The sequence below is a fragment of the Nelumbo lutea genome, chromosome 5 (genome assembly GCF_056320005.1).
Source record: "Nelumbo lutea isolate HS-2025 chromosome 5, American lotus-T2T, whole genome shotgun sequence".
Lineage (NCBI taxonomy): Eukaryota > Viridiplantae > Streptophyta > Magnoliopsida > Proteales > Nelumbonaceae > Nelumbo > Nelumbo lutea.
Window position 1 is genome coordinate 14,739,947 of NC_142688.1, and position 21,565 is coordinate 14,761,511.

Sequence of the window (21,565 nt, forward strand, 5' to 3'; positions counted from 1 at the left end):
TGGCCCATGATGAAACAAAACTTCAAACTGCCCATCCTTGATCAGGAATAGAGTATGCACGTCCAGGATTGCATAAGTAAATTCAGAATATAAAGGAGAAAGAATTACATTTCGGTACAAGCATTTATAGATCATAGAAATGGATCTTATTCTGTTGGAGTAGCTTCTTGTTAACAGAATGATGAGCTGCAAGACTATAGAACTAGACAGACTTTCAAAGGAAGTTAAACAAGAGCCTCCACTTTGCAATCAATTCAGAATCTACCACGAGATCATGACCTAAAGAAAGTAACAGATAAAGACTACACAAAATGCACGTCAAGTCACAATTTCTGCAAATAAATGAAATTTCTTTCTTTAATCTTTCGAAGCTGTTATGTATTAATACCATAAAAAATGATGAACTACAAATTTCCTCAAATGGGTTGACAACATAGCCCATAACAGGAATCATCATTACCATCTAAGCCTTGTCCCATTTACATGGAGTTGACTACATGAATCCTGTTCTCCATTCTGTTCAGTGCCCATGACAGGAATGTAACAAAAAAATAGCCCATCCTTGGTGTTTCATATTTGTCCAACTAAACCAAATGTCTAGTTTTGCAAGCTTCAAAAGATACTTGACATTATATCTTTATTCAGTTGTCTTCTAACTGGATAATCTGACTATTGAGTTCTACACCAAGAATAGCACCATTGTTATTAAGAAACTTTCTCTAGGTGGCTCTTATGAGTAGGAAAATTACTGATTGCCTTTTCTCCTTCAAAAGTTGGAAAGAATTCTGATCTTGCTGAAACAAAGGGATTGTATAAGTTGTTAACAGCCATTAAGGAAAAGGATGGTAACTTTTTTTTCTGATAACTAGGACAGGATGGCAATTCTCTATGAAGTCCTTCCGTGTGATCCTTGTTAAGAATTTGACAAAGATTACTGGGGCTTGTTTCATTTGGATTTGCTTGTTTATTTTCTTAGATACTCATAAAGCTTAGTTAATAAAATGTTTTGATTACTCATTAAAAAATCCTTTTTTTGAGTCCCTGGAACTGGATATGTAAGGCTTAATCTGGAAATTGATACACAGAAGCGGACAAAGGATAAAAGGCTTAATTTGTAGATCGGTCCCATCTCATTTCAGGTCCCGGGAACTGGTAATGATAAAATGACCATTTTGGCAAATAAAGAGAGTAAATTGGAGATGCTGCCATCCCTTCATGAGCATAAACTTACAATTGATCAAATTTAGAGCTTCTTGCAAAGGTTTATTTTAGAAGGTTCCTTAAATTGCAAATTTAAGGTTTGTCAATGGAATCTAATTGTGACAAGTGATTTCTCTTATGGTGGAGAAATTTTATCAAGCCTTTGGTTTCTTTATTTTTTTCCTTTCATGTCTCTTGGTCTCCTTGTTTCAAGTAAATTCTTGGGAAAAACATTTTTTGGTTGTGTAGCCCTTCAAAAGAAAAAAAAAAAAAAGAGGGGTGCAATAAAAGGACTTCCAAGGAGGTCACCAACTTAACTTCAGAGTTCTGATGGGAACCAATGAATTAGTACTGGAATGATTGCACACATATAGTTAGGATGAGGCTTAGATGAACATGATCATGATAATGAAGAAAATAAGAACAGAAGTTAAGAAATATACCTATTTCCACATGGGCCAGATGAGATGGATATTGGATGATACCTATCAAATCAATCTCTGAGGCCCAAAAACTGCAGAATGCAGAAGCTTGACTTTTTGGGGTTCTATTCATTAATGTTTCATCTGTTCTCTTTAATAAAATATTTACTTCCGCAACAACATATAAACACATATTAAAAACATCCTTCATCATTGTCCAACTCCCAGATCAACAACAGAGTTGTTAAAAGCCTAATGTTCCTGCATTTGTGGATCTTGACAAGTGCATAAGAATGTTCGAGATGCATACATATCTTGTAGCTGAAAGCCTTGGAAAATTGACTCTGGATTACAGACCTATATTGGAAGTTCATGTACTTTGTCTATAAGGAAAATTTCTGCTTTGAAAGTTCTCCCAAGACGTTTGCAAGAAAAGATACAAACAGTTCACAACAATGTACACACTGATATTTCATGTTAATGTACATACAGATCATGCATCTAGTGTATAGTGTATCTTCTGTTTCTCCTCACTCAGCTTGAATCCAGGGTATTTTCTTTGTCCTCACTGCAAAGTGTCACAAATCATTGTACCTCAAGTCTTTGAAATTCTGGCTTGGTGCAGGCTGAAGGTTCTAAAAGGACAAGGGGAAAGCTAAAAGACACTCAAAAAGTGGTCAAGAAAGATATTTTATACCATTTTGTAATAGCATTTGTGGCCTTGGAGAAACATGGAGAAATAGGATTCTGCTGTCAACCCAACTTAGATAAGATAAAACAAATGACAATGATGATCATATAATGACTCCTATGTCACAAAAATTTTAAAAATATATATTTTATATAATATTCTGCCCATTTTCACCAAACTAATTAACTTTGGTCAAAACAAAAGAGTTTATGTTCCTCAAAATTTATCCTGGGAAAAATGAATGATAAACTTGAGGGAGCCCCAATTTGAAATAAGTAATCAACCACTTGGCAGTTTCGTGTTTAGACAACCAATTTACTGCAGTAATCTAATTAAATTTCTTTCTTTCTTTTTTATGCTCAGTGGAAAGTTTTGGAAGTCTGTCAGACAACTGTATCAGTATGACCATCTCAAACATCAGATCAAGGATGAGTGAGAATGATCCTCTACTGCTGGGGAGACCCAGATCATGAAATCTCAGCTGTTAATCACTCTGATTGCACAGTCCTAATACATACACCAGATTTAGGTTCCTGTCTCCTTAGAACTCAATAATACAGAGGTACAAGACCATATAACAGATACTGTTCAAGTAACATATGTTCTGAAAAACAATCAGAATATATGTTCTTTTAATAAATTTTTCTTTCTGCAATTGTAGCAGAAAAAGTAGGTCCTCTCCAACAATAAAATTTAAATCTTAGGTGGATTACAATACCCATTCTATGTGCTGCATTGAGTCATTAATTAATGCATGGAATCATAGTCTTATAATTCCAATGCCATAGCAATCAAGGGGATTTTCAGCCTTAAGTCTATTCCAGGAAGATAGAAATAGAAACAGCTACCAGATGAGCCCATCACAGCACTTCTCTCCCAGCGAAGAAAAATTCAATTCTGTAAGGTCTAGAATAGCATGTTAAAAATCTAGTAATAAATATACACAGCTTAGGGGCTCCAAAATATTTATGTAGTTCATCCAACTGCAGAAGTTGCCAGCCCCATTGGATCTAATTTGAAAGAGGAAAAGATAACTTGGAATTGAAAAATAATTCCTGAAAAGGAACGAACCTTCAAATAAATTAATGACTCGAGCAATAAAAAAAAAAAAAGCATGACTGCAAGTTCCTATTGGAGCAGAAAATAAGTGGAGACAATTTTCCCAATAATAACAGGATGGAGAAGTCAGCAATTGTGGCAGAATACCTGAACCATGTAAACAGGAATGCTGGTTCCGACCCACCCAATCTTCATCTTGACCCCACATACTGCTTTAGTGTATTTTCATTGCTAAAGCTCAAAACCGTTTTGTTACAAAACTATATGTGTCCGAACAAATTTCACTAAATGTACTCTGACTTACACAAATCAATTAGCTATATCATATCTTCCAGCAGTCAATCTCTAACAAATAGCAAATCCATCTTGATATTATGATTCCATTTCTTTCATGAGAGCATATCTATAAAGCCTCTCATTGAAGACAACCTGTGGGTCTTTTTCAATCAAAACCCCACTTTCGTTGTAGCCATCTCTCAAGAATACAGCCCAGTTCATCTCAGTACCAGCCAGATAAAATGCGTTGGGCTGCTTCAGAAGCATCTGATAAGTGTGTTTTGTAAGACTTAGCTCCTCCTTGAACTCAACAATATGATGTATAGAAGCCCTCTTCTCCAATGTCAAGCTCAAAAATTCATGCAAAATCCCAACCCTGTACTTCTCAGCTTCCAATGTCCAAAGGCTCAATTTCGAACCATCCGAATAGGGTGACACAAGCGGAAGTGTGTTAAGCAAGTTCAATTTCCTAGCATCATCCTCATCCAGGTCCAACGATTTTCCATGGCTCACTGGAAATTTAAATGCCTTTTTCACGCGATCCTCATCCACCACAAACTGCCGCTCGAGTGCACTCACAGCCAATGAGGGATCCCAATTCAGAAGCTCGAGTATCCGCTTGCCATCGTTCCCAATTACTATCCTGAAAAATTCTGGATACTTACAAACGCGGTCTCTAAAATCTTCCGGGATGCCGAATAAAAGCCGACAATGGTAAATCTTACTAAGCGGAATTCGTTTCTGTGCCGACATCATGAGCAGCTTACGGACTTTAGTAACTCTATCTTTCTCCATTTCGTTCATGATAGACCTCTCCTCTTCGAGCAAGTCCTCCATTAATTCAGTGAAACCAAACCACATCTTACCGTCGGTATGACGATAAGTCTGAAAGATAAGTGGATGACGTTCTATCGATCGAACAACCTTTCGACCCCTTGGGAACCCTAATTCACGGTAGAGCTTACCAGCGTCATCGAGGCGGAGGACATGTTCGGGCTGCTTGGAGAGAAACTCTTTACTTTTAGTGAGGAAACGAAAGAAAGCGTCGCGCTGGACGATTTCTTCGAAATGTTGAACACGGTTGGATTCGTGTTGGACAAGTTTCGTTCTCGCGCTCTCTTTCTTCTTTCGTTTCTTCTTCTTCTTCGTTTTTGTACTGATGAACGAGGTGGAGAAAGACGAGCAGGAGTGGTGAAGGTAGGGTGTGAACAGCTTTTGCAGAGAGTTAAGACTAGGGTTTTGAAGCGGATTCGAATGTGATGTAGCAGAGATGGAGGGGATTAGGGTTAGTAGAGTCAGAAATCGGTTCTTGATCGAGAATAGGCGCCAAACCATTGCTTTTAGATTACGGGGCCTTTCCCAGCGCGCAGAGATCAGTTCAGTGGACCGTTTTTATATATGTGCTCCCCCCTCTCTCTCTCTCTCTCTCTCTCTCTCTCTCTCTCATCAAGCGAGGAGCCGAGGATCTATCTACATCGCCTGTACTAAGATTTCGACACGTTTCAAAGAAACTTTGGACCGGTAGAGCGCACAAATTCATGGATTCATGTGAGAATTAATAAAATTTAAAATAAAAAATAAAAGAATCCGACCTGACGGATTCGAACCAGCGACCTAAGAATGGCTGAGGGCTCTTCCCACTACAGTCCTCTCTACCAAGTGAGCTAAGGTTGGATTGTTGATTAAAGACTCACATGCTTATATACAATATTATATTTGTTTCACTATCGTTCACACTGGAATGAAAACTCAATGATAATAAGGCTGTGTTTGGTTGCAGTGCAGTTTTATTTGCACTAGTACAAATGCATAGAAGTGCAATTTTATTTGCACTAGTACAATTTTGGATTTTATTTTATTCTACTTCATGTCTTAATCTACTTCATTTATACTATAATCAAACAAAATAAGCTAAATTTTGAAACAAAAATAGGTCAAAACTTATACTCAAATCTTTTATACTGTTATGATTTTGTATCAGTGCAAATTTATTTGCATTGCAACCAAACACAGCTTAAGCAAATGGACCATCCAAATAAATAGGGGTGGACATGAACCAAGCTTCTCACGAGCTATTTGAGCCTGGCTCATGAAAAATTCAAAACGACTTGATTTAAACTAAGCTTCAAGCTGAACTCGAGCCTAATATATAGTTCATTTGCTAATCGAGCCGAGCTCGAGCCTAGTGAAGCTTGACTCGTGAGGCTCACGAGCCTAATATAATAAATAAATATTTTTTTATTATATACAAACTTACATACATACATACATATATAAATATATAATAAAGAATTTTTATTATATATAATAATAGTAAATAATTTTTATTTTTTGTTTGTAAAATAAAAACAATTTTTATATGTATATTTTTTTATTTTTTATATATAATAATAAATAATTTTTTATAATTCTTATTTTGTTGTATATAAAATAAAAAATATTTTTATATGTATCATTTTTATTTTTATTTTTTAAATAAAAACTTAGTTTATAATCGAGCTTGAAATGAGCTAAACTCAAATTTATGAGCTTTAAACCAAGCCAAGCTCAATCCTAAGACTATTTCAACGAGCCTAGCTCGATTAACCAAATATTCGATTCGGCTCAATGTATCTAGGAAAAACTTTGGCTGCCACTGTGGGCAGGAATTTTCTGCCCACAACGCATAGTCTGTTGCCACGTTGCCAGGCTAACGGTGGGCCGTTTTGAAGTAATTTTCGTACGTAAAGTTATGCAAATTTTTTGTTTTTTCTTTTTCAATATAAAGTACTCTGAAATTTTAAGTTTTTAACACTCACCGCCTACCTTTTTTCACACGTCTACTTTCCCATTTAAAGAATTTCTCATTTGAAGTTGCATAGTTTCTAGTTTTTGTAATTGAAATTTTCAAATCAATTTAATTTTGATCCGAAAAGATGATGAGAACGTTTTTCACGGTTTGAAAGAAGGAATAAAAAATATTTGTTATAATCAGTGTTCCATCACATTTGATGGAGCGCGATCCGGCCGGTCTTAGCTGTTCGTTGCCTTGCTTCCGAACGGGGTAGTAGGGAAATTCGGTGTAGAGGCTCCGAAGCTCAAGTTAGAATCCTTCAAAAGCAAGGTAACACTAGATAGCGCAAAGTTTTCATACCTCTGTTGTCGGGGTGCAAGGGGCTCTTATAGTCACTTCGTGTACTCGTCCCGAGGCCCTTGTCAGGTCGGATATGATTACCCTTCTGCTTGTCAATTCGGTCGTCGTCCTTTCTGCTGAGACAGAACCGTCACTGCCTAACCGTCTAACTGGAGATGGCGGTGTCAATGGCGGTAGCAAGTGGCCGTTTAGAGTACTGCCGCCAAACGTCAGATCCCAAGTCAGTCAGGCGTGGCGCCCTTGGGCACGGACTTCCCTAGTGTCAGGCATGGTACGACTTTTTTGGTTTTGGTGCCCAGAAGGTGATGCGAAGTGCTGAGCGAGGTGGTCTTGAGCTTGGAGGTATCTATAGGGCATGTCAGTTCGGCGGTGTATCCCGAACTGTTACAAGGTGGGTCAGTTCGGCGAAGTGTATCCCGAGCTGTTACAAGGTGGGTCAGTTCGGCGAAGTGTATCCCGAGCTGTTACAGTGGGTCAGTTCGGCGAAGTGTATCCCGAGCTGTTACAAAGTGGGTCAGTTCGGCGAAGTGTATCCCGAGCTGTTACAAGGGTCAGTTCGGCGAAGTGTGTCCCCTTGTTCCCGCCTAGGCTTGGCCCCTTTTGCCGAGCTGTTGTTTCTGCCACGTGTCACATAATAGAGAGGTCGGGCCAAATCTTCCTTCATCAATTGCCCCCCACTCCTTGCGCCGGGGGTCTTGCCATGGTGCGGGGAGTTTTCGCGAGGTAGCAAGTGGATTTGTCCCGTCCTTCGAACCTTCACTACACGAGACGCTTTTGCTAGGGTTCTTACGGTTTCCGAGAAGGCTGGAAACGTGCTTACTCAAGAACGCTGGTGGTTGTGACTACGCGTTTTAAATTTCAAACCAATTCGCACCGCTGGGACGTGACAGCGGGTCATTTCAAAAAGGCGCACCACTGCTGTACGTGCGCAGGCGACTGTCAGGGAGACGTGCGGCGCGTCAATTTCGGAAAAACGCGTGTCAAAGCGACGTTGGTTTCAAAAAGACGTGCGCTAACGTTTCGCTTTTTTCGGAAAGACGTGCGCCAATCACGTCTCGACCTTAAGGGTTGTGCGGTCGGTAAGAACGTGGGCCGTCGGGTCGTCTTCGGTCTGCACGATCGATTCTTGGTTACTGTAGATATAAATAGTGGGGGACCCCGGTTGTTTTGTCACTTCTGCGGTTTGTCTACTGAGTTCGCGTCCAACCTTTCAGCTCGCGTCCAAGTCTTTTCCAGCTCGCGTCAAGGCTAGTTATACAGTCTTCACGGTTCTTTGGTTTTTCTTCAAACTTTCCGGTGAGTACTTTCTTGAATTCGTCTTTTCCCCAATGTCTAGCTTTGATAGCTCAGACGATTCTTCGAGTAGGGCCGACGTAGGTTCCACCAACTGAGCCGTGTCCCCAGACTGCCTCAGTGATCCTGAGGTGGAGTTTCAGGACTACGAACCAGTAGGTCGAGTCGCTTCGGGCAGTTTGGCGTCTACCTCCCGCCGAGGTCGGATGCTAGACCGGTTTGGCCCTTTGACCATGACGCTTGAGGGGCTTCAATCCATACTTCTGTCTTACAATCTTCCTGGGGGGTACACATATTTTATTCCTTCGGGTAGCTTTCCTTGGGAACACGGTCCTGACGAGATCGTGATTTTTCGAGAGCAGCTCGCTGCAGGGTTGCGACTTCCTTTCCATCCCCTTCTCGTCGAAGTCATAAACCACTTCGGTGTCACCATTGGCCAGCTTCATCCGAACTCTATTCGGAACCTGGTGGGGACAGTTTCCCTTTTTTGCGAGCAGAACTTCCCCTTAGACTTAGAGATATTATCCTCTATCTTGATGCTCAAGAGACAGGCGGGTTCTCTTCCTGGGGAGAGACGAGCGTATTACCTTTCTCCTCGCCAGGGTTTTAAGCTTCTGCACGACCTTCCTAATAAAGTCCCGGCTTGGAAGCGGGACTACTTCGGCGTGCGGAGTGCACAAGGATGGCCCTTTCAGACCGGGTGGGGTGAGGTCGCTCCCGATTTGGGCGTAACTCTTGATAAAGAGACGGTGAAGGGTCTCCGGCAATGGACACGGCAAGGCTTAAAGTGCCACCACTACTTAACGGAGGCCAAGCTTATTGCAGTCGGCCTGAGTTCGGGTAGGTTTCTAGCTATGCGGTTTCTTGCTTGCTGTGTTCTTTCATCTTTTCTGATGTCGAACTCGTTTCTGTAGGTGTGATGGACGCGGAGAGAACACGTGGGGGGCGTTTGTTCCAAGGTATGAAGAGGAGGAAGTGGGTCACCAAGCGAACTCGTACCGAGCTTCCCCTGGATGAGGAGCCCCAAGCCCCAGACCATACGCCAGAGGATCTACCCAGTGAGCCCGAAGTGACTCCACCGGTGCACGAGATTGCCGGGGAGCCTTACACTGAAACCACTCATACGGGCGCTTCTGCGTACTCAAGTGCTCCTGCTCACTCCGGGTCTGCTCATACGCGGGTTGGGCCCTCAGGCTCGGGAGCTCAAGAGGAGTTTAGGAGCGTGTTGACGTCGAACTACGCTCTTCAAAAGAGTAGGGACGCTACTTTCCCTGAGGAGGTCGCGGCGTGGACCAATCTTCCCTTGAATCAGGTCGCTTGCTGCACCGTAACACATGCCATGGTGGTAAGTTAGATTCTGTCTTCCTTTTTTATTATGTTGCTTCTGCTGTCATTTGCTCACTTGTTTCTTTTGGTAGGTGAATTCTTCGATTCATGCCTTGGCGGCCCAAGTGGAGAGGAGCTCGCGACAGGCGCGAGCTGCTGAGGCTGCCGCTCATGCTGCGGAAGAAGCCTTTCGTGCTGTAGAGGCAAATACCTGGGCTGCTGAAGAGGCTGCTCGCGTCGTGATGGCCAGACAGGCGAGGTCTCAGCGTGACGCCGAGGCCATAGGGGTAGTTGTCAAGCATATGGCGGACTTGAAGTTGGATTTGCAGCATCAAGTCGAATATCTTCAGGAGGACATCAGGGAGAGAACACAGATTTTTTTCCCAAGGCATTGAAGACGCCAAGAAGAAGGCAGTTGAAGATTACATTGCCTCTCCGCGGTTTGACGATCTGATGGTGGATTCTTACAGGAGGTGGTTCAAGTTGAGCCGATGGATGATCCGGAATACGTACCCCGACCTCGATGTAAGTGCCATAACCACTTCGCGTATAACTCAGGAGATGGCCAATGCTGCCGATGGCGAGCCGGACTCTGAAGGAGAGGCAGGGCCTTCGGGTGTTGTTGAAGTGCCTTCCGATGGCGAAGAAGTGGCTCCGGGCATATAAATTTTTTTTCCCAATGTATTGTTTCTTGCAATGGAGTGTCTTTTTCCCCTTGCTCATCTTCCCCGAACTGTTTCTTTGTCGGGTTATTAAATTTCCGCGATCTTTTATGCCGCGAACTGATTTTTTGCCGAGCTGATAATGTGCTCTTTGTTTGTCTACGCCGAAGTTCCTCTTGGCTTGCCTTATGGCACATAGGGCCTGATTTCGTCCACTTTGCTTGGTGGTTTATAGGTAGTATCGCCTCAAGTTCACGATGTTCCACGTTTGAGGTACTCGTTTGCCTTCCAAAGTTTCGAGTTCGTATGTGCCCCCGAGCACTCTTTTTACTTTATAGGGCCCTTCCCAATTAGGTCCAAGCTTGCCCATGCCGGGTTCGGGCACCATAATCTTACGAAGGACCAGGTCGCCGACTCGGAAGCTTCGTTGCTTAACTCTGCTATTGTAGTAGCGAGCTACCTGCTGCTGGTATGCTGCTGTTCGGATGTGCGCGAGGTCCCTTACCTCGTCCAGTAGGTCGAGGTTGGTACGTAGCTCGTCTCCGTTCGTCTGATCGTCATATGTTTCTAATCGCAACGTTGGTATTTCGATTTCGACCGGGATCACTACTTCAGTGTCGTAGGTGAGGTTGAAGGGGGTTTCTCCCGTGGCTGCTTTTTCGGTAGTTCGGTGAGCCCATAAGACACTTGGTAGCTCTTCGGCCCATAATCCCTTAGCTCGATCCAAACGTGCTTTCAGTCCGCGCAAGATGGCTCTGTTCATTACTTCCGTCTGACCGTTTGCCTACGGGTGCGCGACTGACGTGAAATTTTGCCGAATCCCCATGTTCTGGCACCACTCTTGGAACTTGATATCCTCGAACTGTTTGCCGTTGTCGGAGATTAGTACCCGAGGTAACCCGAACCGACATACTATGTTCTTCCAAAAGAAGTTCTGTATGTTTCGAGCCATAACAGTTTCCAGAGGTTCGGCTTTTATCCACTTCGTAAAGTAATCTACTGCCACAACTAAGAATTTTCTTCTGCCTGTTGCTGGTGGAAATGGCCCTAGGAGGTCGATGCCCCATTGTGCAAAGGGCCACGGGATGGCGAGGTATTTGAGGTTGGAGGCGGGTTGATGGTGGATGTTAGCGTGCTTCTGACACTTGTTGCATTTTCTGACGAGCTCGACAGCTTCTGCCTTCATCGTTGGCCAGTAGTATCCTTGTCGAAGAGCCTTTTGGGCGAGTGCTCTGCCCCCCAAGTATCCACCGCACAGGCCTTCATGAGTGTCGCGGAGTACGAACTCGGCTTCGGTAGGTCGCAGGCAACGCAAATAGGGGAGCGTGTACGACCGTTGGTATAACCGTTCGTCTATTATGACGTATTTGGCCGCCTGGCGCTGCACCCTCTTGGCCGCATTGCGTTCTGCAGGGAGGGTTCCGTCTATCAGGAAGCTCGCGAGTGGATCGATCCAGCTCGGCTATGCTTCTAAGACGGGAGCGACCTCCTCTATCCCTCCGAGAATACTAGGCCGAGGTAAGTCCTCTATGTACACAGTTCTCATATTGTTGTGACTCGTACTGGCTAACCGGGATAGGGCGTCGACCTCAGTGTTTTCTGACCTCAGGATTTGCCTGATGATGTGTGACGGGAAGTTGAGCAGGGCTTCTTTTACTTTGGCCAAAAATGCGATCATGGAGAGATCGCGTGCTTCGTATTCGTCGGTAACTTGGTTTACCACGAGTTGAGAATCGCTGTAGATGACTAAGTGTTTTGCCTTTACCTTTCGCGCTAGGTCCAGCCTGGCGATCAACGCTTCGTACTCTGCCTCGTTGTTGGATGCCGTGAACTCAAAGTGTAGTGCGTATTCTAATTTTGTGCCGCCCGGGCCGCACAAGACTATTCCAGCTCCGCTGCCTTGCGGGTTCGAGGAGCCGTCCACGCGAAGGATCCAGGGCTCCTCATCCCAGTTCGTGCTTCGCCTGACCAGGAGAGATGCCACACTGGCTGCTACTTCACGGGGTTCAGACTCTATGGGCTCAGGGGCTTCGGGTTCGCCCGAACTGGGGACCTCGGGCTCGACCTGTGGGGCTTCGTGGCTGAAAGTGCACTCGGCGATAAAATCTGCCAAAGCTTGGGCCTTGATAGCGGTTCTCGGTTTTTACTGGAGGTCGTACTCACTGAGTTCGATGGCCCATTTCGTCAGTCGACCGGAGACCTCGGGTTTGATTAAAACTTGTCTAAGAGGTTTGTCAGTTAGGACGATGACGGTGTGAGCATGGAAGTATGGGCGGAGTTTCCGAGCTGCTATTACTAGGGCATATGCTAGTTTTTCTATCTCCGGGTACCTTGCCTCTGCTCCCTGCAAAATTTTACTAACATAATAGATGGGTCGTTGGACCCGGTCTGTTTCTTTTATCAATACCGAACTGACCGCCTCGTCGCTCGCCGAGAGGTACAGTTCTAAGACCTCGCCCACCTCGGGCTGAGCTAAGGTTGGCACACTAGCGAGGTAAACTTTTAGTTCGTCGAACGCGAACTGGCAGTCATGGGTCCACTCGAACCCTTTGCCTTTGACAACCTTGAAGAAGGGTAGGCAGCGGTCTGCTGACTTAGACAGGAAGCGGATTAGAGCGGCTATGCGGCCGTTTAGCCTCTGAACCTCTTTTACTTTTCGAGGTAGTTTCATATCTAGAATGACTTTTACTTTGTCCGGGTTGGCCCCAATACCGCGCCGATTGACAATGTACCCTAGGAACTTGCCCGAGGTGACACCGAAGACACACTTGTTGGGGTTCAAATTCATGCTAAACTGACGCAGGATTTGAAAAACAGAATCTAAGTCTTGTATTAATTCTTGTGAAAACTGAGTCTTGACGACCATGTCGTCTACATAGGACTCTATCTTTGTACCAATCAGGGGCCGAAATAGCCTATTTACAAGTCTTTGGAAAGTCGCTCCGACATTTTTTAGTACGAAGGGCATGACTTTGTAACAATACAGGCCGAACTCAGTTATGAAGCTGGTTTTTTCCTCATCGAATGGGTCCATCCTAACTTGGTTGTAGCCCGAGTAGGCGTCCAGGAAGCTTAGCAACTCGTTTCCCGAGGTTGCATCCACTAGGCGGTCAATTCTGGGGTGGGGGAAGCAATCTTTCGGGCAAGCTCAGTTCAGGTCGGTATTGTCGACGCACATGCGTCACTTGCCGCTTGCCTTTTTTACCAACACTGGGTTGGCCACCCAGCTCGGGTAATGGACTTCCCTTATGAAGTTTGCTGCGAGGAGCTTCTCGGCCTCCTCGTCGACCGCTCTCCAGCGTTCTGGGGCTAAGTTGCGTTTCTTCTGTCTAACGGGTCTGACTACAGGGTCAGTTTTAAGTTTGTGAGTTATCAGTCTGGGGCTAATGTCGGGCATGTCGGCCGCGGACCAGGCAAAAATATCTAAATTTTGAAGTAAAAAACTCACCAGTTCGGCTCGTAGGGGGTCTTCGATGGAAGCTCCGATGCTTAGTGTGCGAGCTGGGTCCGTAGCTGAAGTCGGGATTGCGACTGTTTCCTCCGTGGGCGAAGCTCGCTCCTCATCTTGCTCCGCAGGCCGCTCCAGTTCGAGGACGTCGGCCGCCTTGGTTTTTTCCTTCAGGGCGGCAACGTAGCACTTGCGGGACTCAAGCCGGTCGCCCTGCGCTACCCCTATACCGAAGTCCGTAGGGAACTTCATGGCCAAATAGTAAGTGGAGACCGCCGCCCGTAGGATATGCGTGATCGGCCGCCCTTTTATGGCATTGTATGGGGAGGGGGTCGCGACTACCAGGAAATCATGGTTGAGTCTGACCGCACAAGGCCATGTGCCGACTTCCACAGGGACAGTTACTTTTTCGAGGGGCCTGACTTCCTCTCCGCTGAAACCTACCAGGGGAGTGTTCGCGGGCTTCAGCTCGCTCCTCTGTAACTGCAGCTGGTCAAATGCTGATTTGAAGAGGATGTCCGCTGAGTTGCCCGAATCTACGAGTACGCGCCTGACCTCGAAGTCGCTGATCCTTAGCTTAATGACAAGCGCGTCATCATGGGGGTAGTGGACTCCTCGCGCGTCGTCCTCCGTGAAAAAGATTGGTTCTTCGGTCTTTGGTCTCTTTGGGGGGTTCCGTTCTTCGAGGGCCGCTTCGTGAACTGAAGTCCGGGCTGCTGCCAAGGTACACCCCGCTACCACCGAACCTCCCACTATTACATGGATGGTTCCCCGAACTGGCCTCTCTTTCGGAGGCTGTTTCTACAATGATTCGGCAGGTCTGTTGCTAGACTCGGGGGCATCCTTTTCGTGCTCCCCTTGCCGACCTGCTTTATTGTTATTGTTGTGCTGTACAAAGTTTCTCAAGTATCCGCGACGGATGAGTCCCTCTATCTCGTCCCGTAGGTTATTACACTGTTCGGTGCTATGACCATGGTCTCTATGGAAACTACAATACAAATTCTTGTTTCTCTCGTTCGGATTTCCCTTTAGGCGAGGTGGCCACTTAACGTACGGAGCGTCTTTGATCGTCATTAAGATCTCTATCCGCCTCATGTTTAATGGCGTGTAGTCCGTCCGAACTGCTAGGGGGGCCCGGAAGGACTGGTTCGTCTTCGGCTCCCGGGTCGGGTTTTTTCTATTCACCGGGTTGGAGAGCTCGCCTTCTCTCTTTCTTTTCTCGTTCCCGCTTTCGGTTCGTTGGTTGATTTCTTCCTCTGTCCTCATGAACTTATCCGCGAGTTCGAGGAATTCGGCCACGGTCGCGGGCTAGTTGGCCACCATGTGCCATTTGAATTCTTTGTGCGTCACCCCTCTTTTGGCCGCCGCGAGCTGCACTACGGGGTCCAACCGCGGTATCTGCAGGCATGCTTCGTTGAATCGCTTGATGTAGCCCCGAATGGATTATCCTTCTCTTTGGACTACTCCGAAGATGCTTTCCTCTGTTCTGGGGCACCGTTGGCTGGTGACGAAGTGTGCAGTGAAGACCTGCACGAACTGGGCCCAGCACTTTATCGATCCGGGGGCCAGGTTCCTGTACCAAGTGCGGGCTACCCCCCTGAGGGTGGTGGTAAAGGCCACGCACATGCACGATTCGCAGGTCTGATTGATGAATGCAATTCAGATGTGAACTCATTTTGAGATTTATTATATATATATATATATATATATATATATATATATATTCTTTTTTAGAACCAAAAGAAGAAGAGAAATTTGATTTGCATAAGCTACATTAAAACTGAAACTAAGGATGGAACAATCAAGTATCAAGAGAAGAAACATGGCTCCATCAATGTAGCCCTTGATGGAGTATACACTTATTGGAATGTAGTACACATAGCTGCACACACCCATTCAGATCTGCTAGACTTTCTATTCATGCACAGCTGAAATCAGAGCTATCTAACTTGAAAAAAAAATTCAAAGATCAGCCCAGGACAATTCACAATGCCAATTTAGTAATGTTAATTGTAATACAAACCTGTTCAAAACCTGCCCTGGTTCAGTCTTGCTGTAGCAGGTCTGCTATAGTAGCCCTGCTATAGGTCTGAACTCTAATAGAAAAATGGTGTGGAAGTGCCACTTTTGCATGAAATCTCTTGAGGCATAAAAAATTCTCAGATTAAATATACTTTTCTTCAACCAAATCAGCTCAGATAGATCGGAGTACAACTTATTTAATACAGCAAAGTATGCCCTGTATCCTGCTCTGTTCACAACCCTAGTTCAGATCTAGGTGATTGCAGATCCGAATTTCTTCAACCATGACTATCCAATTGTTTTTGGGAGATAGCAGATTTTTTGTAGGGTGTATTGGGGTGAAGATAACCCCCAATTACCCTTTGAATTTATATCAGTTCAGGTCCGAGTTCAAGGGAACTCAGATCTGAACTGTTGCAAATCTGCTACAACAGAACTCAAATCTGAGTTCTGATCCAAATCCTTGGTTTCCATTCTTTCGGTTATATGGTTCTCTCTCTCTCTCTTTTTTTCACTATCTAAATATATATATTTTTTTCTTTTTGTAATGAAAGAAAAGAATAATAAAGGGCTAAGAACAGATTTTTTTTTTCTGAGTATTGCAGTTCTGCTATAGCAGAGTTCAGGTCTGAACTCAAGTCTGAGTTCGGATCTGAAATCTCAATTGCCTTACCTTCAGTTATTTCTACCAAATTGTTTTTGGAGAATAGCAGAAGTGCCCTAGGGTGAATTGGGGTGGTGATGACACCCAATTCCCCTCAAAATTGCATCAGTTCAGGTCTGAGTTCAGAGGAACTCAGATCTGAACTATTGCAGATCTGCAATAGCAGAACTCAGATCTAAACTCAAATCTGAATTCTGATCCGAATTCTCAATTGCTCCTCTTGTTGTTCAAAAGATCTCCAATTTTTTTATTTTATATATATATATATATATATTTTGTAATGGAAAAAGAAATAAAAGGCTGAAACACAAGCAATTCTTTTCGACTGAATGCTGCAGATCTGAATTCTGCTGATCTGAGTGCCGAATGCAACTCAGATCTGCAACACTCATGCTTTTGTGAATTTTTTTTTTTTGAATGTAACAACACCAAGATTTAAAGGAAATGAATTAAAATGAAACTGAAACCAGAAAAAAGAAAGTAATCTACTTAAGAAAGAAGAAACATAACTACAGTAGTACAGTAGTTGCAGTCCAAGCTGAAATGAAAAAGTTAGCAAATTAACCCAACTATGAATGCAATGCTGAATGAGATCAGATTAAGAATGCTCAATGTTTCCTAATATTGCTTCTATAAATCCCCGGCAGCGGCGCCAAAAACTTGATGTGTAGCTCATTGTGACACTAGCAAGTGCACTAGCCGTTCAAGTAATAAAGTAGTGAGTGAAGTATCGTTCCCACGAGGATTTAGGAAACAATTACCAATACTAAATCAAGCACTTCTTATCTGATCAACAAATAAATCAAAACTTTAATGAAAGCTAAAAAATCCTAAATTAAAATCTATCTAAATCATTGGCCCAATTGCCTTCAAATCAGGTCAGAAGAGTAAGTAGTAAATGTCAATCTCAGAATTCAGCAATCTATCAATTTGGATCATTCGAATAAATCATGATTGAGCTTTGGGTTGGTGAAACCCCAAGGTCATGAACAGCCTCTCTCAAGCGCATGTTCATCCTATGCATGAGTGACGGTTCTTCTATCTCTAACAAGAATCTAATCCCCATGCATGCATTTCTTCAAACATTTCTAAGGCATCAATTCAAATCTGAATTGATCACCAACTGAATTGTGCAAGTTATTTCTAACCTTGCACTCAATTCAGTTCTTGAATAGTAGATCTGAATTCCTAGTGTCTCTCTCAAGCACTCTAGGAATTCCAAGCTTTAGATCCATTCGGCCAATCTAAAAATTGTAGATCTGAATTCTCTTTCAAGCAATTCAGATCTTGCAATCTCAGATCTGAGAATTCAGATCTGAGTTTTGAAGGTTAGTTGGCCGAATTAATCTACAATAACACCCTTATTCAAGAAACTTCAAGTACAATTCATGACCATTTGAATGAATCAAAAAGAATTAGATTGCTGAACTGAAATTTTACAAGCTGAAATACATCAAGGAAGAATGGAAACAAGGAGAAAGAAGAAAGAAAATATAACAAAGAAACTGAATTCAAATCAAAAGAGAATGAAACTACAAATGATTTATTACAAAAGATCTTTGAATCACAAACCCTCAATTCGAACTCACCTTCTCTTCTAATTTGCTTGTCTTGAACTTCCTTCAGCCATTCTTCTTCTTCTTCCTTGCGCCTAGCCTTCTTCTCTTCTCTTCTCTCAAAGTGGCCGAACCTCTAAGAGTGGGAGAGCCTTCCTCTCAAGCAATTGAACACCTCTCCCCCTTCCTAGAGGCATCCTTATATAGTTTTTCAAGGGGGCTCTTGCCCCTTCTTGAAGTCTCTAGAATTGGGTGTATTACACCCCTCATGAACCTTCTAGAGTGCTCCCTCCTTCTCTTCAAGAAACTTCTATGAGTTGCCGCCCCTAGCTCCCTTTGGGCTGCTATTTGGGCTACAACTTATCTTGCTTTTGAGCTCATGTGGGCTACACTCTAGGCTGTTATTTGGGCTAAAAATGGGCTGGGCCAAAATTTCCTTCTTGCTAGGCTTCTTCCCTTAGGTTTTCCATAGAGTTAGCTTGCACTTCTTGGGCCGAATGAAAACTCCCCTGTTCTCATGGCTGGGCCGGGCTGAACTTGATAAATTTTGGGCTTTCTTTTCTTGCTTTTGCCTTTAGCTTGCACTTCTTGGGCCGAATGAAAACTCCCCTGTTCTCATGGCTGGGCCGGGCTGAACTTGATAAATTTTGGGCTTTCTTTTCTTGCTTTTGCCTTCTTTTTGTTGATTTGGCTCCCCTTGAAATCTTTCTTGCAATCAAGCTAAAATAGGGCAAAATCTAATTAAACCAGCATAAAATTTCATGCAAAAACCTCATAAAATATAGATAAATTGTAGGTTCATCATCCCGCCTAGGCTTGGCCCCTTTTGCCGAGCTATTGTTTCTGCCACGTGTCACATAATAGAGAGGTCGGGCCAAATCTTCCTTCATCAACATTGATCAAATGAAATTTTAAATTACAAATCACATATTCAAGATTGTAAACAAGAGCTAAATGACATTTAATTTCATAGCAAATAAAAACAAAATATTTTCTTCTTGGCAGTAAAGCAGAGGTTGGATAATGGGTTCAATGCTATTTCTGGGAAGGAATCCATGTACTTTGAATCCTCAGCTAAGAAACCATGATCTCTAGAATGGAATCCATTCAAGGTATTCAAAATAAACTCAAAGAGAGAGAGAGAGAGAGAGAGAGAGAGAGAGAGAGAGAGAGAGAGATGCATTTCAGGAACTCTGGTTTTCTACATAGGAGAGGTTAAAGAAATACAAACACCAAATGCATCAAGATGAGAGGATAATAACTAATAAGTTTGGATCTGCTATTAGCAATAAAAGGCATAAAACCATCGAATGAATTTTTCCGAGAACATTGGTGAGTTTTGTGGTTTCTCTGCGACTGCCCGTGAGAAAGAAAATAGTAATCACCAATATACATAAAACTAGGTTGAGGTTATCAACTAATAATAATAGGTTGAGGTTAAACAATCAAAAAAATATTAATTTAAAAATCAACTGAATTTTACTAAAAATAAATATTAATAAAATGTAGTAAATATTAAAAATGTATTTTAATTCCACTTAATAAGTAAACGCTAATAGAAATACAAAAATTAAATATAAAAATATTAACATATACTTTTAATAATATTATTAGTTAACTTGTGAGTTGAGACCTTTATTGTGCATAATGAACTCATTAAAAGTGATAACACATTTTATTAACAGAATTTTATTGCAAAAATTGTTGAATAATAATGAAAAAATACCAACAATTAATTGAAAATAAGAAATTTAAATATAAAAATATTAATTGATAATTTTAATAATATTATTAGATAACTTTGTATTAATGCATTTTTAATTAATTAATAATTTTCATGAGTTGAAATCTTTACTGTGCATAATGAACTCATTATGAATGATAATAATTAAAGAAAATTTAAAATGCAAAACCTATTTTATTAACAATATTTTACTGCAAAAATTACTCATATATAAAAATTGTTGAATAAGAATGAAAAATTCCCAACAATTAATAAAAAATCTGGAAATTTTTGAAAAAACAAAACATAACTAAAATACTAAAAATAATTTAAAAAATGAAAATTAACAATATTTTATATTAATAAGGGTATTTACTAAAAATAATTAAAAAGTACAATTAATAGTATTTTATTATTAAAAATACCAAAAATTATGAGCTGTGTTTTTTATTAACTATGATATTTATTTAGTTATTTAATTTATTTTAGTGAAAGAAAATGCAAATTAATTTTGTAGTGACTAATATGCAATAATAAATGCTGAAAATACTGAAAATTATTAAAAAAATACTCATTTGTAAAAATTACTAAATAATAAAAAAACACCAATAATTAATTAAAAATAAAAAAAATTCTGAATAACCTAAAGCTTAATTAAAATACTAAAAATAATTTAAAATTTAAAATAATTGTATTTTATTGCAAAAAATACAGAATAATAATGAAAAAATAATGTATTTTAATTATTAATAGTAATATAATTAGCAATAATTATTTTTAAACTATAATTAATAGTAATTATAGTTTAATCTATAAATAGTAGAAAATTACATTTAATTACTAAAAATTTAAATATTAATTTTAGAGAAGAAATTAGCAATATTTTTTAAAATATGATAATTTCCATAAATTGTTTTATTTTAAATAAATACCATAATTTAATAATTCAATATTTTAATAATTAATGATAACAAATAACAAATTGTTTATAACTTAATCTAACCAATTTAGATCTATAAATTTGTAAGCTCAAGCAACTATTTCCTTTTGAGTTAGGTATAGCTAAGATATGCACCATGCCCAAACATTATCAGGGATAATCAAATTTGAAGTCTAATTAGGTATAAAACTTTTGGTGTTCAATGATGGTTTAAGCAAATAAGGCTCAAACTAAACAACCCCTAATAAGCTCAACTTGGAAGTTATATGCATATATGGTTAATATTATTATATAATATTTAAATAACACATTTTATATTAATATATATATATATATATATATATATATATGTGTGTGTGTTATATTCTTTTTATACTAGATTATAATTTTATATTAATATATATATAAATAATTAACATGGGTCTCTTTATCAACAGAAAATATGCAAGCCCGAGCCTGAGCTCGGCCCAATCAACTGGCCTAAATCATAAGCCTAAGCCCAACCCTTATATAAAACCTGAAGCTCGAGCCTGAGCCCAAAACCCAATCTATACACAAAATGTCTTATCTTCAGTATACTTTTATAAACTAATATTATATTAACTTAGTAATAATTTAATAAGTTAATTTATATTTCCTAATAGTAAATTGATATTTATTAATATATATATAAGTACTTCTTTATATATATATATAATAGTATTAGACCAAGCTCTAGCTTATTTGAGAAAACCTGAGCTCGAGCCCATGGGCTTGAAATTTTATCCAAGCCTAAAAAATAATGGGTCACGATGGGCCATCGGGCTACCTAGCCCCTAAATAGGTCTAATTGTATATATAAACAATTATTGTATACATCAAAAATCATATCAAATAAAAATTTAAACATCTTTTTCATTGTTTTTTAAATTGACCTTTCATAGCTTGGACCGGTCCGCGGCCTACCTTGGCCCAAGGGAGGAAGGCACGGCATGGGACGCCCCGTGGGTAGGGGTGTAAATAGATTAAATTCGAATCGGATTAGGCAATATCTGAATTCGAATATGATTAGAAATTTCGATATCTGACGGATATTGAAAATTAATATTCAAATCTGATTAAATATTCGAATATTTGATTCGATTCAAGTTTAACTAATTAATTATTTTAG

General features: G+C 41.1%; 1 protein-coding gene and 1 pseudogene across 1 annotated transcript; both read right to left on the minus strand.

Annotated features, from left to right (window-relative positions):
• Positions 1–2,690: 2,690 nt before the first annotated feature.
• Positions 2,691–2,916, minus strand: LOC148850522 (small nucleolar RNA U3; annotated as a pseudogene).
• Positions 2,917–3,182: 266 nt separating this feature from the next.
• LOC148850523 (Ubiquitin carboxyl-terminal hydrolase family protein) lies at positions 3,183–5,053 on the minus strand. The gene has a single exon (XM_088942560.1). The coding sequence runs from the start codon at positions 4,981–4,983 to the stop codon at positions 3,745–3,747; it is 1,239 nt and encodes a 412-aa protein (XP_088798686.1). The 5' UTR covers positions 4,984–5,053; the 3' UTR covers positions 3,183–3,744.
• Between the last annotated feature and the right edge of the window lie 16,512 nt (positions 5,054–21,565).

What these genes read in the sequence shown, in the direction of transcription:
- LOC148850523 (XM_088942560.1), bottom strand. Translation starts at nt 4,983, where the DNA reads ATGGTTTGGCGCCTATTCTCGATCAAGAACCGATTTCTGACTCTACTA.